This window comes from Hyaena hyaena, unplaced genomic scaffold (assembly GCF_003009895.1).
Source record: "Hyaena hyaena isolate Hyena2069 unplaced genomic scaffold, ASM300989v1 scaffold_302, whole genome shotgun sequence".
Taxonomy (NCBI): Eukaryota; Metazoa; Chordata; class Mammalia; order Carnivora; family Hyaenidae; genus Hyaena; species Hyaena hyaena.
Window position 1 is genome coordinate 826,770 of NW_024080936.1, and position 22,581 is coordinate 849,350.

General features: G+C 65.8%; 2 protein-coding genes across 4 annotated transcripts; one reads left to right on the forward strand and one right to left on the reverse strand.

Annotated features, from left to right (window-relative positions):
• Nucleotides 1-840: 840 nt before the first annotated feature.
• APC2 (APC regulator of WNT signaling pathway 2) lies at nt 841-18,106 on the forward strand. Of its 2 annotated transcripts, none has more exons than XM_039248144.1 (14): nt 841-981; nt 1,128-1,218; nt 1,305-1,485; nt 2,508-2,616; nt 2,707-2,823; nt 3,333-3,410; nt 3,612-3,710; nt 4,212-4,587; nt 5,018-5,113; nt 7,539-7,678; nt 7,993-8,070; nt 8,408-8,524; nt 8,812-9,026; nt 10,930-18,106. In XM_039248144.1, the coding sequence occupies exons 1-14, from the start codon at nt 841-843 to the stop codon at nt 15,785-15,787; spliced, it is 6,696 nt and encodes a 2,231-aa protein (XP_039104075.1). In that variant the 3' UTR covers nt 15,788-18,106. The 2 variants fall into 2 exon arrangements, with proteins under 2 accessions (XP_039104075.1, XP_039104076.1); XM_039248145.1 differs by having other exon boundaries at nt 2,710-2,823.
• Nucleotides 18,107-18,641: 535 nt separating this feature from the next.
• CUNH19orf25 (chromosome unknown C19orf25 homolog) lies at nt 18,642-21,900 on the reverse strand. Of its 2 annotated transcripts, XM_039247967.1 has the most exons (4): nt 21,657-21,899; nt 21,290-21,421; nt 19,656-19,848; nt 18,642-19,573 (listed from the first exon to the last, which is right to left on the reverse strand). In XM_039247967.1, exons 2-4 carry the CDS (start codon nt 21,417-21,419, stop codon nt 19,537-19,539), a joined length of 360 nt encoding a protein of 119 aa, XP_039103898.1. In that variant the 5' UTR covers nt 21,420-21,421; nt 21,657-21,899; the 3' UTR covers nt 18,642-19,536. The 2 variants fall into 2 exon arrangements, with proteins under 2 accessions (XP_039103898.1, XP_039103899.1); XM_039247968.1 differs by lacking the exon at nt 18,642-19,573 and having other exon boundaries at nt 19,622-19,848; nt 21,657-21,900.
• Nucleotides 21,901-22,581: the final 681 nt, after the last annotated feature.

The following is a 22,581-nucleotide window of genomic DNA, read 5'->3' on the forward strand; positions in this document are numbered from 1 at the left end:
CGGGGAAGTAGGTGGAGGAGAGGATGGGTTGCCATTGGTGCGCCTCAGACAAAGGCGGAGGGGGGGGGGCGTGCTGATGGGAAGGGAACAAAGAGGGAAGGGGGTGGGGAGGGGGTGGGACGGCTCGGGGAGGGCCAAGCCCAGAGAGGAGGAGCTGCCAGCGGCCGGACAGAGGAGGCTGGGCCAGAGCGAGGACAGCCACACACAAAGAAGTGGGTGGCGGGGCGAAAGCCCAGGAGACGGGGCATGGGGCTCCGGGGACCCCAGGGGCGGGTGCAGGGCTGACGGGAGAGGAGCCGGGCCCGGCAGGTTGGTGGAGGGGGCGTGGGGGTGGCGCGGCACTCAGCTGCTAGACGCCCAGGGTGACCGCGCTGGGCTGGGGTCGGCCTGTCGGGCTGCCCAGCTCCGGGGGCCCCCCCAGCAGCCTGGGCCTCGCTCTCTGAGCTGTGTTAGGGGGCTGGGCCGGCTGCGGCTCTGTGGGGGAGGACCCTGGCTGCCCATCTGTCTGCCCAGCTGTCCGCTCGTGTGTCTGGGACCCCGGCAGCGAGGGTGGACACGTACCCGTGGGCGCTGGGGGGCCGTGTGTCTGCACATCCAGCCCGCGGCTCTGGCCCCCTGCCTCCCGTCACCCCTGCCCAAGCCTGCCGGTCCATCCGCCATGCCGCATGTCCTCTGTGCTGCCGTCATGCTGCCTGCAGCGGTCCACACCTGGCTCTCCTGCTGGGCCTCATCCCTAAGATCAGATGGGGGAGGGCTGGGACTTAGGTCGGGGGACTTCACCCTCCCTAGACCCCTGGGTGAACCTCTGACCTGTGGCCCCAGGCGCTGCAGGAGCTGAAGATGACGAGCTCCGTGGCACCCTACGAGCAGCTGGTGCGGCAGGTGGAGGCCTTGAAGGCCGAGAACAGCCACCTGAGGCAGGAGCTTCGAGACAACTCGAGCCACCTGTCCAAGCTAGAGACGGAGACATCCGGCATGAAGGTGAGGGTGGGGCTGGGCGGGGGCCTCGGGCTGCGGTTACAGGGACGACCACCAGGGTGCTGGACCCAGAGACCCGCAGGCCAGGCCCGGGGCACACCCCCTAGCGGGGGTGGACCCGGACAGCCACACTCCCGCCCCCACCGCAGGAGGTCCTGAAGCACTTACAAGGCAAGCTGGAGCAGGAGGCCGGGGTGCTGGTGTCCTTGGGGCAGACTGAGGTGCTGGAGCAGCTGAAAGGTGAGGGGAGGGGCCTCCGAGGGAGCTGGGAGGAGGAGGGGCAGGAAGGGGCACTGACCTTGCCCTCTCCCTCCGTGCCCACCTAGCCCTGCAGATGGACATCACCAGCCTGTACAACCTCAAGTTCCAGCCCCCGGCCCTCGGCCCTGAGCCCACTGGCCGGACCCCCGACGGGAGTCCAGTACACGGCTCTGGGCCCTCGAAGGACAGCTTTGGGGAGCTGAGCCGGGCGACCATCCGGCTGCTGGAGGAACTGGACCGGGAAAGGTGAGATGGCAAGTGTCCGGAAGCGGCCCCCAGAGACTGTCACGTAGCTCCGCTCCCCCCCCCCCCACGCACCTCTGCCCTGGCCGGTGTTCCACCCACCTCCAGGGCCGGCCCTGCCCTCGCCCGCCCGCGCCCGCATGCGCTGCACAGCCCGAGGGGACCTCAGCCGGAGGACAAAGAGGAAGGAGGAGTTCCTGGCCAAGGGCAGGGCTCCCGGGAGACGGCCCCAGGGCCCCCAGCACTCAGGCTTCCTGAGGGACGGGGCTGTGTCTATTGCCAGGGTCGGGACTGGAGCCAGAAGGGCTCAACGCGGCCTTTGTGCGGAGAGGGCTGTGGCCCGAGGCCAGCAGAGGCAAGCAGGGTGTGGGTTGTGTGGGGTCGGATGGGGCGACTTGGAGGGGCGCCTGGGGGCTCCGTCGGTTACGCGTCCGACCTTGGCTCAGGGCATGATCTCACGGTTCGTGGGTTCGAGCCCCGCGTCGGGCTCTGTGCTGACAGCTCAGAGGCTGGAGCTGCTTCGGGTTCTGTGTCTCCCTCTCTCTCTGCCCCTCCGCCGCTCCTGCTCAGTCTCTGTCTCAAAAATAAATAAACTATAAAAAAAAAAATTTTAAAAGAGCGGCTTGGAGTTAAGTCCACGCTGTGGTGTAGGACCTAACCCCTCCCAGCCCCAGACTTTTGCCATGTAATTATATGTAACATGGGAAAAATTATCTAAAGTCGATAAATATTTATTCAAAAAAAGAAAAAAAGGACCCCGGGCCTAAACGCGGAGCTCCGTAAAAGGCAAATGGCAGCGCCTCCCCACGAGGTTGAGGGCGCCTGCTGCGCCCGGAGCAGGTCTCCGCGGGCTAGAGGGGGTTCAGCGAGTGCTGATCAGGGTCCTTCTCCGGGGACCGCGACTTACAAAGCCGAAGTGACTGTCTGCACCCCGCCCCAGTCCCGGGAGCACCAAGGTGTTAACCTGGCACACGCAGGACGGCTGCCGCCCTGCGAGCCCGCGCCCACCGACTGCCCCTCCGCAGGTGCTTCCTGCTGAACGAGATCGAGAAGGAGGAGAAGGAGAAGCTCTGGTATTACTCACAGCTGCAGGGCCTGTCCAAGCGCCTGGACGAGCTCCCGCACGTGGAGACGGTGAGCGGGCGGCGGCGGGCGGCGCGGGGGGCGGCGCGGGGCAAGGCTCGGCCCGGGCGCCCCTCACCGCGGCCCGCCCGCCCCTCCCAGCAGTTCTCGATGCAGATGGACCTGATCCGGCAGCAGCTGGAGTTCGAGGCCCAGCACATCCGCTCGCTGATGGAGGAGCGCTTCGGCACCTCGGACGAGATGGTGCAGCGCGCGCAGGTGAGGCGGCGCGCGGGGCGGGGCGCTGCGGTGTCCGGGGAGGCGCGCGCCGGTGGGCGGGGCGCGGGGACTGCTGTGGGCGGGGCCGGGCCGGGGGGCGGGGCCAGGGGCTAGAGCCCTTTGTGGGTGGCGAAGGGCGGGCCCGGGCTCCGAGGGCAGAGTCCGAGAACCGTGAGGGCAGGGGGTGGTCAGTGGGCAAAACCGAGTAAGGGCAAGCCTTGAGCGTCGGTCCGTGGGCCGGACCAGAGCAGGGAGTGGGCGGGTCCGGAAGGATGGGGCCGAGCAAGGAGTGGGTGGAGCCAGGGTCTGGGGCGGGGCCCGCCTGTGGGCGGAGTCAGATATCGCGGCGGGGCTCAGAGTGGGCGGGGCCATATGGAGGAATTGGGGTGGGGCCAGGGAGGGGCAGAAGCGGCCCTAAGTGCCGCTTAGGGGGTGGGGTCACGTTGGAGGGGGCGGAGTCAGATCCGGGCGTGGGGTCCGCCCCAGCGTGCATCTTTCTCTTGGCTCAGATCCGCGCTTCTCGCTTGGAGCAAATCGATCAGGAACTGATGTCGGCACAGGACCGGGTGCAACAGACCGAGCCCCAGGTACTGGGAGGGGGGGAGCCAGGGCACCGGGGTGCTGACGGGTCCAGGCAGTGGAGAGACCGCTAGGGCTCTGCCCAGGGTGCAGCAATGGGCCTGCAGCCGCCACCCACATCGTCGTGGGGGTGTGGCCGGCATTAGCAGTCTGTGCGCTTTGTGGGGTGCTCCCCACCAGAGCCCCCAGGCCTGGCGTCCTCCGCACAGGCCCTGCTGGCGGTGAAGTCGGTGCCGGTGGACGAGGATCCAGAGACTGAGGTCCCCACGCACCCTGAGGATGGCGTCCCTCAGCCAGGCAACAGCAAGGTGAAGGGGCATCCGGGTTTGTGGGGCATCGATGAGGCGGATGGGTTGAGAGGCAAAGGGTGCAGGGGGCCGGCTGGGTTGGGGTGCATGGTGGCGTGGGTCCTGCCTCTGTCAGATGTGGGGGACCTTCCCTCCCCTGTCTCCGAAAAGCGCCCCCAGGTGTGGAAGGGCCGCCTGGGTTGGGTGTGTGGCGAGGCTGGCAGGGCCAGCGCGTGGGCGGGGCCCGCTGTCCTGTGTGTTGGGAGGGCACGGGAGTAGCAGACTTGGTCCTCATGAGCTGGGGGCATCTCCGGTACCCTCCCCGGGTGTGCGCATTGGCCCCCAGGAAGGAGCAGGGTGAGGGTGTCGGGGTGAGCGAGCCATGTCCTGGGCTGGGGTCACAAGACTCTCAAGGTGTCTGGGCAGCTCACCAGGGGTTCAGGGACTGCCCCTGGCGGGGGGGGGGGGCAGGTGAGCGGGGCGCGGTTCGCCACCCACCTCCCGTGACCCCGGCCCCCGTAGGTTGAGGTGGTCTTCTGGCTGCTGTCCATGCTGGCAACGCGGGACCAAGAGGACACGGCGCGCACCCTGCTGGCGATGTCCAGCTCGCCGGAGAGCTGCGTGGCCATGCGCCGCTCGGGGTGCCTGCCGCTGCTGCTGCAGATCCTGCACGGCACCGAGGCTGGCGCCGGGGGTCGCAGCGGAGCCCCCGGGGCGCCGGGAGCCAAGGACGCACGCATGCGCGCCAACGCGGCGCTGCACAACATTGTCTTCTCGCAGCCCGACCAGGGCCTGGCGCGCAAGGAGATGCGCGTCCTGCACGTGCTGGAGCAGATCCGGGCCTACTGCGAGACCTGCTGGGACTGGCTGCGGGCGGGCGGCGGCGCCGAGGCGGCCGGTGAGTGGCGGGGCCGCCGCGGCTGCTGCGCCCTCTGGACCCTGTGCGGCCTGAGGCCCGTGGGGACGTTGTCTTGGCGGACGGGGACCGCGGTGGCCACCGACACGTGATGACGTGTGGTAGATGCTCAGGAAACAGCCACTGAATGCAGGCACAGGTCGCGGGTGACCCTTGAAAACCGGGCGCAGCGTGTGAGGTTCCCAGTTTTTGCAGCTGATGGCAGTCACTTTATGACAAAAGCGCCGGGTGTTACCTGACCCGCCCGGGCGGTCCTGGCAGAGGCTGGTGAAGCGGACCCACCCCTCTGCGAGCCCAGCATGCAGTGCGGCCGTTGGAAAAGCCCCGGGGTCTCCGCAGGGATGCGGAAGGCAGGGAGGGGCGGGCACCCACCGGGGGTGGGAGGGCGCTGACCTGGCCCCCTGGCCCACAGCTCCCGGCCCCATTGAGCCCCAGATCTGCCAGGCCACCTGTGCCGTGATGAAGCTGTCTTTTGATGAGGAATACCGCCGAGCCATGAACGAGCTGGGTGAGTGCCCCTCGTCTCCCGCAGGAGTTTACGTGTGTGCGCGCGTGTGTGTGTGCGTGCGCGCATGTGCTCATTCCGCCCAGGGCAGGGCTTTAGCCCCGAGGAGAACAGGGAGCGACTGGGAATCCAAGGGCCAAGAAGAGAGATCCAGCCTCAGCCTAACGTGAGGAATCAGAGCCGCCAGGTAGTCTGGCGCGGGGAGCACACCCCGGCAGCCTTTCTGGGGGGCTTTGGCACCGGCGGGTTCTTTCCCAGTGTGCACACCTTGACACACTCCTGCGCCCTGTGGCCGGATTTACAAAGCAAGACACGCAAAAATAGGCAGGCAGCAACCCATATAGACCCCTCCCCACCCCCGGTCGGGAAACAGCCTGTGTCCAGCTGTAAGGAGTCGGTCACGGGCGTCTTCTCCACTGTGTACGTTCTCGGGTCGTCGCGGGAAAGCAGGGGAGGTGGTATGGCCTTTGCTCTACAGAAGGCACCTGCACACACGTGCCTGGAATGCAGTGTGGACAGGATGGATGCAGTGTGGACAGGATGGATGCAGTGTGGACAGGATGCAGTGTGGACAGGATGGATGGAGTGTGGACAGGATGGAGTGCCCCTGGCAGGCAGGAAACGCGGATTTGTTTGCATTGTGTCTCCTCCTGACCGTGAACGTCTGTACTATGAACGGGTGGAATTTCGTATAAAACTGGTTCTCGAAGCCTGGCCCCGGGACCCCTGGGGGTTCCAGAGATCCTTCTCTGAGGTCCACAGCGTCGCAATTGTTTTGCCTTTTCCACCCCCATTTTCTGTCGTGCATGTGTGTGTTCGCTGGGTTTTTCCAGATGTTCTGGGGACCGCTGGGCTGTACATGTTGGGGTTTAAAAGGCTTCTTCTTTTTATGTTTTAAAAACTTTTTAAATGTTTATTTTTGAGAGAGACAATGAGCAGGGGAGGGTCAGAGAGAGAGGGAGACACAGAATCAGAAGCAGCTGCAGGCTCCAAGCTGTCAGCACAGAGCCCGACGCAGGGCTTGAACTCTCAAACCGTGAGATCATGAGCTGAGCGGAAGTTGGATGCTTAACGGACTGAGCCCCCAGGCGCCCCATGGCTTCTTCATGTTAATTTCTAGCACGGAACAGCTTTCACCCACAGGAACAGAATCTCCCGGGGGGGTCCTCAAAACTGTTCGAGGACACAGGGGTCCGCGGCTGAAGCGCCTGCACGCCGCTCTGACCGCAGGGTGGCCCCTTCCTGGTGGCACAAGCGCCGCCATCCCCCGCCTGTTTGCCTCCTTCCGGCCAGTTTCCAACGGGGGAGAATTCCACAAACGGAGCACTGAAGGCCTTAGAAGGGATCCCTGAAATAACTTATAATTACATATTACAAATATTTTAGGGGCGCCAGGCTGGCTCAGTTGGAAGAGCATGTGACCCCTCATCTCAGGGTTGTGAGGTTGAGCCCCACATTGGGTGTGGAGCCTACTTAAAACTAAATTGTGGTAACGTACACACAACCTAAAATTCACGATCCTTACCATCTCCAAGCGCACAGCTCAGTGGCGTCAAGCACGCTCACACTGTCGTGCAGCCGCCCCCACTGTCCGTCTCCAAGCTGAGACTCTGTCCCCAGGAAGCATGGACTCCCCGCCCCCCACCCCAACCCTGGCTCCCACCATCTACTCTCTGCCTCTATGGACGGGACTCCTCTGGGGACCCCCTGCGAGTGGGGTCACGCAGGACACGTCCTTCTGTGTCTGGCTTCTGTCACATAAGTAAAGTCTGGCAGGATGTCTTCAAGGTGTGCCCACGGGGCGGCGCGTGGCAGGGGACCTGGGTTGTGGCCGCGGCACGTTGACGTTGGGAGGGTTTAGATGCACTGACGTCCCCAGAGTGAGCCCGGCCAGCCTGTCCCGGGAGGAGCACGTTGCCTCCGTCACGTGAAGAGGGAGAAGGGGCTTCCCGAGTTTGTGCCGCGGCTGCCCCTCTGCGCGCCACCCTCTCCCCTTTCCGGTCTTCCCAGCGCGGTCCCCTCCCTCCCCTGCACTGGGGGCGTCGTCCCCCGCCCAGCTCCCGAGCACCAGCCACGCAGCCCCTGCCCTCGGTGGTGGCTCGTGCTCTGAGGGCTTCTCACGGGGGGTGTTGGAGGGCATCGCAGACAGAGTGACTCTGGCGCTGGCAGTACGGGCGGGAACCTGGGCCAATAGGGAAGAGCGTTCTGGGCGGAGGGAACCGAGGGAACAGCCGCGCAGAGGCCCGCCCTGGTGAGGAGCCCTCGGAGCCGCCTGCACGGGTGGACCCGCCGAGGGCGAGGGCGGTCTGGGGCGGGGCGGGGCGGAGGGCGTGGGAGCAGCGGGGAGGGGGCGGGGGTGGGGGGTCCGGGGCCGAGCGCGGGGCGGGGGCGGGGCCTGCAGCGCACGAGCCCCTCCCCGCTCGCCCAGGCGGACTGCAGGCCGTGGCGGAGCTACTGCAGGTTGACTACGAGATGCACAGGATGACCCGGGACCCGCTGAACCTCGCCCTGCGCCGATACGCCGGCATGACCCTCACCAACCTCACCTTTGGGGACGTCGCCAACAAGGTGCCCAGGGCCGCCGGAGGGGGGCAGGGTCCGTGCCCCCCTCGACCTCGTCCCAGCCTTGAAATAGTCCTGAGAGGGGGAGACAGTTGTCCCCAGCTTCGTGCTGAGGCCCAGGAGGTGGTGTCTGGACGGGATCAGCCAGGCCCGCGGCCTTGGGCGCTGCCCTGAGCCTGTTTCCTCCTGGGAGCCGCAGGGCGCCGCTTCCCTCCCCCGAGCAGAGCAGAGAGAGGGGCGGGGTTCAGGCTCCGGCGGCCGGGTGTACCCCCAACCCTCCTCACCCCACCCCGCGTGACTTTCCTCTGTCACACCAACAGGCCACACTGTGTGCCCGCCGGGGCTGCATGGAGGCCATCGTGGCCCAGCTGGCTTCGGAGAGCGAGGAGCTCCACCAGGTGCGCGGGCGGAGGGGGCACGGCGGCACGGGGGGGGGGGGCGGGGGGGCTTCGCAGGGTGTCTCACTGCCTGAGGCCTTTCTGCCGGCAAAGCCCCCGCCCCCTGGGTGTGCTGGGCCTCCTGTGGTGGGCGTCCCCTTCCATCTTCGCGCAGCCGGCCTGGCAAGGGGTGAGGATGCAGATGCAGACCACCTGGGGAGTCCGGCCCCCCACCCCGTGACCCCCCACCCACTATGCCCGCTCTGTACCCCCCGCCCCGTGCGCCCTGGGCCCACTGCCCCTGCTCTGCCCCCTCCCCCCCACCCACCCACCACACTCGCTCTGTGCCCCGGCCCAGGTGGTGTCCAGCATCCTGCGCAACCTGTCCTGGCGAGCGGACATTAACAGCAAGAAGGTGCTGAGGGAGGTGGGCAGCATGACGGCCCTGATGCAGTGTGTCCTTCGAGCCTCCAAGGTGGGCACCAGGTGGAGCCGGGGTGGGCGCGGCGGGAGCTCCCGGGGCAGGGACGTACGCGGGGTGGACCCCGCCGAGCGCTGGGCTGCTCGGCAGGTGGCCTGCCCCTGAGGACGCCAGGCCACGTGTCTGGAATCCCGTGATGGTCAACGTGCCCTTCGCTCATATTCGAGAACATATCTGGGTGCCTTTCCTCCCAGCTCTCTGCCCACAGCTTGGGGAGGGCCGGGCGTATGGGGCTGCGCGGGCCCCCCACCGCTGACCCTCCTCCCCTGCTCGGTGCCCAGGAGTCCACCCTGAAGAGCGTCCTGAGCGCCCTGTGGAACCTGTCGGCGCACAGCACGGAGAACAAGGCGGCCATCTGCCAGGTGGATGGCGCCCTGGGCTTCCTGGTGAGCACGCTGACCTACAAGTGCCAGAGCAACTCCCTGGCCATCATTGAGAGCGGGGGCGGCATCCTACGCAACGTGTCCAGCCTCATCGCCACGCGGGAGGACTACAGGTCAGCCCTGCCCATGCCAGGGCTTGGGGGGGGGCGACTGGGGGAAGGGGGAGCCCGGGGCGGGGGCGGGGCGGCGCTGGCAGATCCTACTCCCCTGGGAACCGAGGACAAGCCTTGGATCGTGCTGGGAATGGATGGTCCCAATTGGTCCCCAGAAACTAAGTTTTTTAACATAAATATATCCCAAATCTTGTGTGGCGTATACTTGTATAATCAATTTTAAGTTAACTTCTTAAAATAAAAATATGGGGACATCTGAGTGGCTCAGTCAGTTAAGTGCCTGACTCTTAATCTGTGCTCAGGCCACAATCTCACAGTTTGGGAAATCGAGCCCCCAGTCGGGCTCTGTGCCGAGCACAGAGCCTGCCTGGGAATTAATCGCTTCACTCTCTGCCCCTCCCCTGTGCACACAGGAACATGTGCTCTCTCAAAATAAACAAACATTTAAAAGTAAAATAAAATGTATTACTTTTTAAATAATATTAACAAATACTTGTTCTTTATTAGAGTTTTTACTAAGTAGTATGAATAAATACTTATTCTGTTTTTAATGTTTATTACTTTTGAGAGAGAGAGACAGAATTCCAAGCAAGCTGTGCACTGAGTCCCTGGTGTGGGACTCAAACCCACAAACCACGAGATCATGACCCGAGCCGAAACCAAGAGTCGGACGCTTAACCGACTGAGCCACATGGGCGCCCCAATAAATACTTACTCTTTATTAAAATAAAGTATTATTTATTAGATGATAATCAGTAATTTTTAATGTAAGAAAACACATAACATTTATTTTTTATATGAGTATATCCCAAATATTGCATGGGCTCGGCTTGTGCTAAAGATTTTATTAAATCAATAAAACACTGGGGCGCCTGGGTGGCTCAGTCGGCTAAGCGTCCGACTTCGGCTCAGGTCATGATTTCACGGTTCGTGGGTTCAAGCCCCGTGTCGGGTTCTGTGCTGACAGCTAGCTCAGAGCCTGGAAGACTGTTTCAGATTCTGTATCTCCCTCTCTCTCTCTCACCCTCCCCTGCTCATGCTGTCTGTCTGTCTGTCTGTCTCTCTCTCAGAAATAAATAAAACATTTTAGAAAATCAATAAAACACTTATTTACTAAATAATACTAATAATTAAGTAATCTCTACACCCAGTGTGGGGCTCAAACTCACCACCCTGAGCCAGGCGGGCACTCTAATATTTTTAAAAACAGATACAACTTATCTTTAGCATAAGTATATCCCAAATATGAGATGTAGTTAAAATGAGATAAAGTCCGTTTTACCATTTTTTTTTTAATGTTCTATTTATGTCTGAGAGAGAGAGAGAGAGAGAGAGAGAGAGAGAGACAGCGTGAGCAGGGGAGGGTCAAAGAGAGAGGGAGACACAGAATCCGAAGCAGCTCCAGGCTCCGAGCTGTCAGCAAAGAGCCCGACGCGGGGCTTGAACCCACGAACCATGAGATCATGACTTGAGCTGAAGTCAGACGCTTAACCGACTGAGCCACTCAGGCGCTCCAAGTCCGTTTTACTTTAAAAAAAAAAAAAAGTATTTTTTTAAATGTCTATTTATTTGGAGGAAGTGCATGTGAGCGGGGCAGGGGCAGAGAGGGGGAGAGAGAATCCCAAGCAGGCTCCGCACTGTCAGCATAGAGCCTGATGCGGCGTTCGAACTCATGGTCCGTGAGATCGTGACCTGAACCACAATCAACAGCCAGACGCTTAACTGACTGAGCCCCCCAGGCGCCCCTAGAAGAAAGTATTATCATTTTGATATATGATGTCACGCCACAGTTTCTGCGGCGTTCTGAAACGCAGAGGTGCCCGGGAGCCCGGATGCTCTGCACAGTCCTGCTGCCGGGGGAGGGGCGGGGGGGGGCGCCCACCTGACCCCTCTTGTGCTGCAGGCAGGTGCTGCGGGACCACAACTGTCTGCAGACACTGCTGCAGCACCTGACCTCCCACAGCCTGACCATCGTGAGCAACGCGTGCGGCACGCTCTGGAACCTGTCGGCCCGCAGCGCCCGCGACCAGGAGCTGCTCTGGGACCTGGGGGCCGTGGGCATGCTGCGCAACCTGGTGCACTCCAAGCACAAGATGATCGCCATGGGCAGCGCCGCGGCCCTGCGCAACCTGCTGGCCCACCGGCCCGCCAAGTACCAGGCGACGGCCACCGCCGTGTCCCCCGGCGCGTGCGCGCCCAGCCTGTACGTGAGGAAGCAGCGGGCGCTGGAGGCCGAGCTGGACACGCGGCACCTGGTGCAGGCGCTCGACCGCCTGGAGAAGCAGGGCCTGCCCGAGGCCGCGGCCGCCTCCAAGAAGCCGCCGGCGCCCCTGCGGCACCTGGACGGGCTGGCCCGGGACTACGCCTCAGACTCCGGCTGCTTCGACGACGACGAGGCGCCCTCCCTGGCTGCCGCCGCCTCCGCCGCCGAGCCTGCCAGCCCCGCCGTGCTGTCTCTCTTCCTGGGCAGCCCCTTCCTGCAGGGACAGGCGCTGGCCCGCGCCCCGCCTGCCCGCCGCGATGGCCCGGAGGCTGACAAGGAGGCCGGCGGGGAGGCGGCCGTGGCGGCCAGGGCCAAGGCCAAGCTGGCGCTGGCGGTGGCGAGGATCGACCGGCTGGTGGAGGACATCTCGGCCCTGCACACCTCCTCTGATGACAGCTTCAGCCTCAGCTCCGGGGACCCGGGGCAGGAGGCGCCGCGGGAAGGCCGAGCCCAGTCCTGCTCCCCTTGCCGGCGGCCCGAGGGCAGGAGGCAGGAGGCTGGCGGCCGCGCCCACCCGCTGCTGCGGCTCCAGGCCGCCCACGCCAGCCTCTCCAACGACAGTCTCAACAGCGGCAGCACGGGCGACGGGCGCTGTCCCCGAGAGCACACGAGGCCCTCCCTGCTGGCCGTGCTGGCCGAGCACCAGGAGGGGTCCCCGTGCAGCCAGGCGCGGCCCAGCCGCCTGGACCTCAGCCTGCCCGGCAGCCGGGAGCCGGCCGTGGGGGACGGCTCGGCGGCCGACGCCTGCGTGCGCACCATCAAGCTGTCGCCCACCTACCAGCACGTGCCACTCTTCGAGGCCAACCCCAGGGCGGGCGCTGGGAAGCAGGCCTGGCTGCCCACGGAGGGCCTGAGCAGGGTGCCCGCGAAGCCGGCGGCGGAGACGGCGCCGCGCCCCCTGTCGCGCTGCAGCTCGCTGTCCTCGCTGTCCTCGGCCGGCCGCCCGGGCCCCAGCGAGGCCGGGGACCTGGACAGCGACTCGTCCCTGGAGGGGCTGGAGGAGGCAGGGCCCGGCAGGGCAGAGCTGGGCGGAGCCTGGCTCGGGCCCGGGGCCGCCTCCCTGCCCGTGGCCATCCCGGCGCCGCAGCGGGGCCGCAGCCTGGGGGCCGAGGACGCCACACCGTCCAGCTCCTCGGAGAACTGCGTGCAGGAGACGCCCCTGGTGCTGAGTCGCTGCAGCTCTGTGAGCTCCTTGAGCAGTTTCGAGAGCCCGTCCATCGCCAGCTCCGTCCCCAGTGACCCGTGCAGCGGGCTGGGCAGCGGCACGGTCAGCCCCAGCGAGCTGCCCGACAGCCCCGGGCAGACCATGCCGCCCAGCCGCAGCAAGACGCCCCCGCTGGCCCCTGCGCCCCCGGGCGAGCGCGAGAGCACCCAGTTCAGTCTGCAGTGGGAGAGCTACGTGAAGCGGTTCCTGGACATCGCCGACCGCCGGGAGCGCTGCCGGCTGCCGTCGGAGCTGGATGCGGGCAGCGTCCGCTTCACGGTGGAGAAGCCAGATGAGAACTTCTCGTGCGCCTCGAGCCTCAGCGCGCTGGCTCTGCACGAGCACTATGTGCAGAAAGACGTGGAACTGCGGCTGCTGCCCCCCGCCTGCCCAGATCGCAGCGGCGGAGGCGCCCGCCGGCGGGACGAGGCTGGGGGCTGCCTGGAGGGGCCGGCAGCCGCCGACCAGGAGCTGCAGCTGCTGCGCGAGTGCCTGGGGGCCGCCGTGCCCGCCCGGCTCCGCAAGGTGGCCTCGGCCCTGGTGCCAGGCCGCCGCGCACTGCCTGTGCCCGTGTACATGCTGGTGCCCACTCCCACCAGGGGGGACGACTCATGCACCGACTCAGCCGAGGGCACACCGGTCACCTTCTCCAGTGCCACCTCGCTCAGCGACGAGACGCTGCAGGGACCCCCCAGGGACCCGCCGGCCGGGCATGCAGACAGCCAGAAGACTGCAGGTCGGGAGGCCCCTGCCAGGCAGGCCACCGGGCATCAGCACAGGGCGTGGGGCGTGGGCCGGAGCACAGAGCAGGCCCGGGGGGCGGGCACTTGCCGGGCAGGGCTGGAGCTGCCCCTCCACCGGCCCTCGAGCACCTGCACGGACAAGGACAGTTCCCGGCCTGGCCAGGCACGCGGGGATGGGGCACTGCAGTCGCTGTGTCTCACGACGCCCACCGAGGAGGCCGTGTACTGCTTCTACGACAACGACTCAGATGAAGAGCCAGCGGAGGCCGTGGCGCCCCCGAGGCGGGCGTCCGCCATCCCGCGTGCAGTGAAGAGAGAGCACCCACCTGGCAGGAAGGATGTGCAGGCCCCGCCCAAGGCCCCGCCCAAGGCCCCGCCTGCCGCCTGCGCCCAGCCCAGCCTCATCGCCGATGAGACTCCACCTTGCTATTCCCTGAGCTCCTCCGCCAGCTCCCTCAGCGAGCCTGAGCCCCCTGAGCGCCTGGCCAGCCGACCCCGTGCTCCCGAGCCAGCTGTCGCCAAGGTCCTGGGCCCGGGGAGCGGGTGCAACGGCGCCCCCAGCCCGCGGGCGGGGCCGGGGCTGCTCCGACGCTGTGTCGGCTCGGCAGTGCCTGGGCGCCGGCTCCAGGCGTCAGGCCCTCGGCGCCGCAAGCCGCAGGCTGCCCGGCCAGACAAGCGGCCAGCAGAGCGGCCCCCGGAGTGCAGTGACGAGGCGGCAGGCTCAGACCAGGCCTCCGACCTGGACAGCGTCGAGTGGCGCGCCATCCAAGAGGGCGCCAACTCCATTGTCACGTGGCTGCACCAGGCAGCAGCTGCGGCGCACGAGACCTCCTCTGGCTCTGACTCCATCCTGTCCGAGCCGGGGCTGTCCGGCTCCACCCTGCAGCCGCCGATGCACAGGAAGGGACAGCGGCTGCAGGCCAGGGTCCAGGCGCGCAGTGCTGAGAGGCCGAGGCTGGAGAAACGGGACTCAACCCTGGCCCAGCACGGAACCAGTGGCCCGGATAGGCTTCGTGGTGCTCAGAAGACGGCGTGCAGGGTGGGGGCCGTGCTCCGGGGACGGACTGTGATCTATGTGCCCAGCCCAGCCCCCCGGGCACAGTCCAGAGGCAACCCCAGCACCCGTGTGGCACCGAAAAAGATGGGAGCCCCAAGTCCCACGCAGCCAGCAGCCCCAGCCAAAGCCCCCAGCCCAGGGCAGCCGCGGTCTCGCAGCCTGCACCGGCCAGGCAAGATCTCGGAGCTGGCGGCGCCGAGCCCCCCACAGCGGAGCGCCACGCCGCCTGCCCGCCTGGCCAAGGCCCCCTCATCCGGCTCCTCCCCAGCCTCCCCTGCCTCCCAACCCCCGCCCAGGAGGCCACCCCCGGGCGCCCAGGCTGCAGGGCCGCTTCCTGGTCCCGGGGCGTCTTTGGTGCCCCAGACGCCCGCACGGGCCCTGCTGTCCAGGCAGCACAAGACCCAGAAGTCACCTGTTCGGATCCCCTTCATGCAGAGGCCAGTCAGGCGGGCTCCGACACCTCTAGCCAGGGCAGCCCCGGAGCCGGGCCCCAGGGGCCGGGCAGGGACCGAAGGAAGCCTGGGTGCCCGAGGAGGCCGCCTGGGCCTGGTACGGGTGGCCTCCACCCGCTCCAGTGGCAGCGAGTCCTCTGACCGCTCCGGTTTCCGGCGGCAGCTGACCTTCGTCAAGGAGTCAGCAGGCCTGCCCCGTCGCCGCCGTTCAGAAGTGTCTGTGCCTGAGACCTCGACCGCCACCTCCCAGGGCGGCTCACCCCGGCGCGGTCGGCCCGCCTTGCCCGCAGTCTTCTTGTGCTCCTCGCGCTGCGACGAGCTGCGGGCGGCCCCCAGGCGACCCCCTGCAGCCCGGCCTGACCCCGGCGAGCGGCCGACTCGGCGCCCCAGCTCCGAGAGCCCGTCCCACCTGCCCGTCCGCACACCAGCCGCCCGGCCCGAGGCCGTCAAGCGCTACGCATCCCTGCCACACATTAGCGCGGCACCAGCGCCCACGGCTGATGCCGCCCGCCGCAGCAGCGACGGGGAGGCCCGGCCACTGCCCAGGGTGGCGGCCCCAGGCACCACGTGGCGTCGCATCCGGGACGAGGACGTTCCGCACATCCTTCGGAGCACACTGCCCGCCACTGCCCTGCCCCTGATGGGCGCCTCGCCCGAGGAGGGTCCCAGCGGCCCCCCGCAGCGCAAGACCAGCGACGCTGTGGTCCAGACAGAAGACTTCGTTGCCACTAAGACCAACTCCAGCACGTCTCCAAGCCTGGAGAGCAGGGGGCCGCCCCAGGTCCCGGGCAGCAGCCCCACCTCATTCCCCGGCAGCGATGTGGATGGGCCCTGCCCCTCCAAGGTGCCCACCTCTGCCCCCTTTGTCCACGAGGGCCTGGGGGTGGCCGTGGGAGGCTTTCCCACCAGTCGGCACGGCTCCCCCAGCCGCGCGGCCCGCGTGCCCCCCTTCAACTACGTGCCCAGCCCCATGGTGGCAGCCACCACTGACTTGGCCGCGGAGAAGGCCCCCACCGCTGCCCCCGCCAGCCTCCTGGAATAGGGGCCGTGGCCGGCCTCCTAGAACATCCTCTCCTGGCCAAGGTCTGGCCTGGCTGCCCAGGGGGTGGTCCCAAGGTCCATCTGCCCACCAGAGCCCCTGCCCTTGGAGCTCCCCTGCAGCCCGAATGGGCCTCACATCTCACGCACAGATGCTTGCTCCGTGTCGCGGGGGCTCTGGGAGGAAGTGGAGCCCAGGCTGGACCTCCAGTCCCAACCGGGTCCCCATGCAGAGACCAATCCTCCCAGCTCGGGCTGCCCTCAGCAGCGCGCTCCACAGCCCCAAGCTCCAGCAAGACCCTCTCGTTTTGGGAGGTGCAAGGAGGTGGCACCCCACTCCGGATGAGGGACAGGGTGGGGAGGGTGGCCCCATCAAGCAGGCGCCTGCCAGCTGGGGGCCTCGGTGCCAGCGTGCGCCAGGGTGAAGCCTGTAATGTTGGAGGCCCCGTAATTGGTTAATGATGGCTTTGCGGGTTTGTTTGCCTCCTCAGCCCCGGCTGGGGAGTGTGGGGGCGGGAGTGGTGGAGCCCCAGACAGAGCCCGGGGCGCCCGCGGCTGTCGCAGGGCAGGGGCGGGCTGCTGGGCGGCCTGGAATTGCAGGGAGAGACGGGTGTGCAGAAGACAGGGACAGTCAACGGTGTGGTCAGACAGCCTGGCTGGGGGGACGCGATGGCTGCCAGCCTGGGGACGGGGACGCTGGAAGGGGGCGCAACTGCAGCCGGCGGGAGGAAGCGTGTAGAGGACGTCCCCGGAGGCGACCGCCCTGCTTTTCCATCCCATCCTCCTCCGTGGCGCACAAAGTGCTGGGCTCATGGGCTCGCCGCCAGGGACAGCACAGCTGCAGGAGATGCCGGCTGTGGGGGGTCACATGGGGGACAGCGATCCCCGAGGCCTCGCTTCTCCCCCCATCGTGTGCAGCTCAGTGTCCCCAGGTGTGCGTTTGTTCAGGCTCAGCCCCCGGGACGCTGCCTCGCAGGGAGAGCCGACGACCTCTTCCTGCGGCACGTGGGCTGCGCGGAGAGCGCCCCCTGGCAAACAGATCCGCTGTGACAGCCGCCCCGCCAGAGCACCACTCCCGGCGCGGACAGATGCCATTTGGGGAGACAGTGGGGAGACAGTGCAGCCACCGTGAAGTCCCTTCTATGAAGCACAGTGGAGAGCCCCCACCCGACAGCACCACTGACCCTCCCCGTCACCCAGAAGTTTCTGCAGTGGCTCACCGTCCTCAGCTGGGGAGCCCTCAAGAGACCCTGACGCCATACCCGCTGCTGCATCGCACCCCCAGATGCCCCGTGCCGTGGGACGGGAGCCGGGCCCGCCTGAGCGGGGATGGCGGCTGAGCATGCGCAAGGCCGCGGCCGCCCCTCGGGACCCACAGGCATATCGGACACCTCTCAGAGACCGCCAGTCCCTGTCCCCACTGTAGCCTGCGGGGCCCCCGGCTCCTTTGTGGATTTGGGGACTGCCCGGTATCACCTGTGCTCACAGTCCCCATGGGACAGGCTTTCCCAACGCGGGCTGCTGGGAGGGAAGAGGCAGAGACCCACCACCAGCTCGTCCAGCCACGGGCCCAGGGCTTCGAGCAAGCACGCACCGTGAGACCCTGGGCTCTGCTTTCGCCGCTCTGTGCCTCAGTCTCCCCACGTGGGCCGCGGGGAGAACTCCCAGAGCTACCTCTCGGGCGAGTGGAGAGACCGCCGTGGCTGGGGGAGACCTGTGCTTCGGGGCCCTCCCTCGCTGCCGCCCCTGGGCTGCCTCTCCCGCAGCTCCCCGAGGGCCAGCACACAGGAGCTCCCTCCCACGCGTGCCCGGCAGCCACGTTTGCCTTTTCCACCCCCCCTGCGCCGGGGGCGCAGCTGCGCCTCATCCTCCAGCCTGGGCGGGTAGCAGGCGCCCTGGAGGCGCCGGCTGGCGGTCACCAGACAATCACCCTGAGTCGAGGGCTGAAGACCTAAGGTCTGAGGACCCAAAGGGCCAACCCAGCCACCCGCCAAAGGAACACGTCAAGGACCTATCCGCCTCTAGGGCGCTCTTGGGGCAAGCCCAAGGGGGACACCTGTGACCCCACGCCGTGACTTCAGGGCCAGGGCCGGACGGACACACCCGCTGCCCCAGGAGGCCGGCGGCCACAGTGCCCCACAGCCCGAGCCTGGCTGTCCTGGCCCAAACCTCGCATCCCCGTCCCGCGTCTCTGCAGCACCACAGGACACGTGTAAATACACCCATCTGCCCCCACTAACCACACCGCCGGCATCTGGCGGGAGGAAGGCGCGGAAGCAGGCGTCTCACATGCACCTTTAATAAACACAGCTGTCGAATCGCACTCTGCCGCTTGTGGCTCCGTTTCCAAGTGGGTGAGGATGGGGTGGGGGCCGGGAGGGGACTCTGGGGCCTTCTGACCTGCTCATCCCCACCTGGGGTCCGCGTGAAGGCCCAGCCTGGCTTCTGCCAAGAGCGAGCAGCTGTCCCTGATGCAGAGCCGGAGTGTGGTCCGGGGTCCCGGGTCGACAGCACAGGGAGCCCGGTGGGTGTGCCCCTGCCTGACCCCAGGGGACTCCGAGAGGAGACGGTACCCTGGAGTCAGGAAGTGCCAGAGACCCAGGCCAGGCCCAGAGGGTGGAAGAAGCTCTCAGCAAGGGCACCACTGGTAGCTGGGGCGGCTGTGCGCCCGCTGCCCTACCCGGAGCTGGGCCTGTGCTTTCCATGTGCCCGGGCCCCCAAAGCCACTTTCTGGGTTCTTTTCTTTTTTTTTTTTTTTGGAGGTTGATAAGGTGTGTTTTATTTTATTATTTTTTTTTACAAATAGTTTATTGTCAAATTAGTTTCCACATAACACTCAGTGCTCATCCCCACAAGTGTCCTCCTCCATGCCCATCCCCCCTCCCCCCCCCACTTTCTGGGTTCTGGTTTTGGGGGTCCCTCGGATGCTTGGGATCCTTCGTGACAGGGCCCTGCCACGGTGCTTCGGAGCTCCCAGGGACCCCTGAATGGGGCAGTCACGAGGCGCTGTGCAGAGACCTGCTGCAGACAGGGCTTCAGCTGTGGGGCCCGGTGGGGACACCCACGAGCGGCCGCCTCTGCCTCAATTTTCTGAAAGTTTGTCTTTTCAAATGAAAAGCCCTTTTCAAGCTCCGCTCCTGTTCGGTGCACCCCACCGCCCACAGGTGCAGCCTGCCTGGATGGAGGCAGACACCAAGGGCTCGGGTGAGAGGCTGACCAGCTCTTCCTCTCACAGAAGCCCGTGTGATGGGGTGCCTGCACCCCGACAGCGACCCGCCCCGTGGGAGCACCCAGGCCTCAGGTCAGGGTGCTCAGGGGGCACCACCAGAGGCCCCGTCTCCGGTGTGGGCGCTGCTGGGCAAGTGCTCCTCCAGCAGCCGCCGCCGTCTGCAAGGAACGGGGTCCTGCGCCCCCCAGGTGGGCGGAGACAGCGAGGGGGCCGCGTCCCACCCGCTCTGTCAGCTGGGATGGCTGCTGGGACGACGAGGGGATGCGGGGTCGCCAGGGGCAGGAGAGGATGGACGGACTGGCCCTCGAGCGCCGAGGACCCCACGCGGAGTCCAGTCTGGGCCCCACGGCCAGGGGTGAGCGGCACCCACGCTGACCCAGAGCCGCCCGTCGGGAAGGGGCCCGTGCCCAGCCGAGGCAGGTGTGTCTGTCACCCGCCACGCAGGCCCTGTGCCCCGGGGTCTCCGGGCACCGGGGAGAACCCAGGCCAGGGGACCCAGGGGCCCACATCTGAGGTGTGCCGGGTCAGGGGTCACAGGGGCGACCGGAGGCTCCGGTGAGCCGCGGGGTGCCCTGCCGGGGTGCGCGCTAAGGTGAGCTGGCAGACCAGTCAGCCCAAGGAGGCAGCCACGGCCCCGGAGAGCGCCCCCTGCGTCAGCTGGCCGAGGTCCTGCTCCAGCTCCTGGCCAGCCCGCCACAGGCCCGCGCGCCTCTGCCGCAGCCCGTCGCCCGCCTGCCGCAGCCGCTGGTTCATGGCCACGTAGTCCCGGCTCTGCTGGTACAGCTGTTCCCGCTGGGCGTCTATGTCCTCCACCCTCCCGGAGAGACCTGGGGGGTCTGGGGACAGCACCACCATCAGGGAACGGGCCTGGGGGCCCATGATGCAGGCTGGCGCCCACCCCACTCCCAGCCCTAGAGACCTCGTGAGACCCAGCACTCAGGGCAGGAGGAAGATTCGGACAGGCGTTTCCCAGCAGCCCCGCTGCGTCAAACAGCCCATGCCTGGTCGGCGGCAGAGAGACCCCACAGGGTCCGGGTTCCCAGGAGACACGTCCAGAAGCTCCCCACGTGCCTGCGTCCCCCCACCACCTTAAGGTGACCAGGAGGTCTCAGACAGGAACTGCAGCCAGCAGGGGGAGCCCCTCTCCCTTCAGCGAGCCTCGATCGGGCCGGTGCCTCAGCCTCCCCACCCTGCGAACGCTGGTGGCCCTGCTCAAGTAGCCTTCTATGGCCCTGCTGCAGGACCCATCTGACAGAACATTCCAGATGGTGGACAAGTCCTCTGGCTGAGCTGTTGGCATACAGAACCGGCCATCAGGCACGAGCGGCCCTTGAGCACTTGAAACACGGCCCCCCGGAGCAAAGAACCAAACGTTTACGATTCCTTAATTTTTTTAGTTCCCAGAGCAGGGGCGCCCGGGTGGTGCTGCTGGTCAAGCGTCCAACTCTTGGTTTGGGCTCAGGTCACCATCTCAAGGTTCTGGAGCTGCAGTCCTGGGTCGCGCTCCACGCTGAGCATGGTGCCTGCTCAACGCTCTCCCCTCCCCGCCGCAAAAAAAAAAAAAAAAAACAGAACAAAACAAAACTTCCCAGTCTCCCCCCATCTGTGGCTTCCCCAACCTAGCGGTGAATTCTCCTGGCACCACACCAACCCCAGGAAGGGCGCTGGCCCCCATCTTGCTCACCCCCTGAACCAGTGCCTCAACAGCAGCCGGCCTGTGCCCGGAACCTTCTTCCAGAAGGTTAAACAAATGCATACCTGAACCTCTTCGGATTCCACACCTGAACCAGTGGGCTCTGGGCCCACACAAAGGCACGGGCTCTGATACCCCAACTCCCAGCCGTTTCCCTTGTCCCGTGTATTCTCCACCCCTCCCCCGCAACTAAAAACCCGTTCTTCTTTTTAACTTTAGGATTTTACTTTTAAGCAACCTCCACCCCCAGCGTGGGCCAGGAACCCACAACCCCGAGATCCAGAGCCGCGCTGGCCGCGGGCTGGGCCCGCTCGGGCGCCCCGCAAGATCCATTTCTAGCTCCCTGGCTTTTACAACAGACAACCGGGATTTGGCTGAGCACCCGGCTGTGGTGTTCAGGCGCCCCTCTGAAGCTGCGCCCCACTTTACAGATGCTCAGAAAGAGTAAGCACGGCGCTAAAGTCTACGCTCTTAACTCCTCGGCTTCACCCGACCGGCTACCCTGCCGCAGAGGGTTCTCCCCGCCCCTTGCCGCCGGGGTCTCAGGGTCGTCCCTCCCCTGCCCGTGCCCGGGCTCCCCCTACCTTCCAGGGCCAGGGCGGTGAAAACGGGGTCCTCGGAGGGCGCACCCCGCACGTCCTCCAGGATCTGCTCCACCGTGGGGGGCGCTGGGCGAGTGGGCAGTACTACCCGCTTCTTGGCCTTGGAACCCATCCCTGGAGGCGAGAGAAAGGGGAGCTGACTGGGGCGTCTACCTCTCGCCTTCTTCTGGGCCCTTCCTCCCACCCAGTGAACACCTACACACCCAGAGGCGCCCCGTTCCCGGGGAAGCCACCCTGCCCCGCCCCGCTGGGCTCGCTTCGCCCCTGCCCCTCCCAACGACCGACAACTTGGGGCCAGGGGGTTTAGCGTCCGACTCCACCCCCGCCACCTCAGTTTCCCTGTTAATACCCCGAAAGTGCGACCGCCGGACGAGGGCGCGCACACTGAGCAGCCAGCACTGCTGAGAAGCCACTTCCGTTTCCGGTCGCGGCGCGGCCCCGCCCACCAGCACGTGACTCGCACTTCGTGCCTCCTCAGGCACCTGGACGCTGCTAGGCGGGAGGCCACGCCCCCTCTTAAAGGCGCCGCGCCTGCAAAGGTCCTCAATCGTCTGACATTGACTGGAAGTACGTGACCTCAGCCTCCCAGCGCGCCAGGTCTGGAAGAGCATGGGGTGGGGCAGGGGTCCTGTCCCGGCTCCCCTCGCTGCGTAACAAAGCACCCAAGTCCCGGTTTTCTGACGAAAGTGGACAGGGCTTCCCAACCCACGTGGCTGTTGTGGGAGCAAAGTTAGTGCCCTGGCGGGGGTGGAGGGTGGGGGGTGCTGGCCGCGCCAATAACCGGGGAGGCGGCCAGGGACGCTGGACACAGCTCAGCGTCGCGTCGCCAGCTAGATTCCATCACGGTCGCCCCTCTGGTCCCTAAAACATCCCGCCTCTGCCCTGCCTGGTTCCTCCCGGTACAGCTAGGGCGGGAAGACAGGCTCAGAGACTAGGGCTGGTTTTGAGCCTTTTAACAGCTTTACTGGATATTATCTACACAAAATACAGTCCACCTGTTTAAATTGTACAATTCAGGGGCGCCTGGGGGGCTCAGTCAGTTAAGCATCCGACTTCAGCTCAGGTCATGATCTCCCGGTTCGTGGGTTCAAGCCCCGCGTCAGGCTCTGTGCTGACAGCCACCTCACAGTCTGGAGCCTGTCTTCGGATTCTGTGTCTCCCTCTCTCTCTCTCTGACCTTCCCCTCCTCATGCTGTCTCCATCTCTCTCTCAAAAATAAAACATTTTTAAAAAATAAAATGTACAATTCAGTGGTTTTGAGAGAGATGTACAAC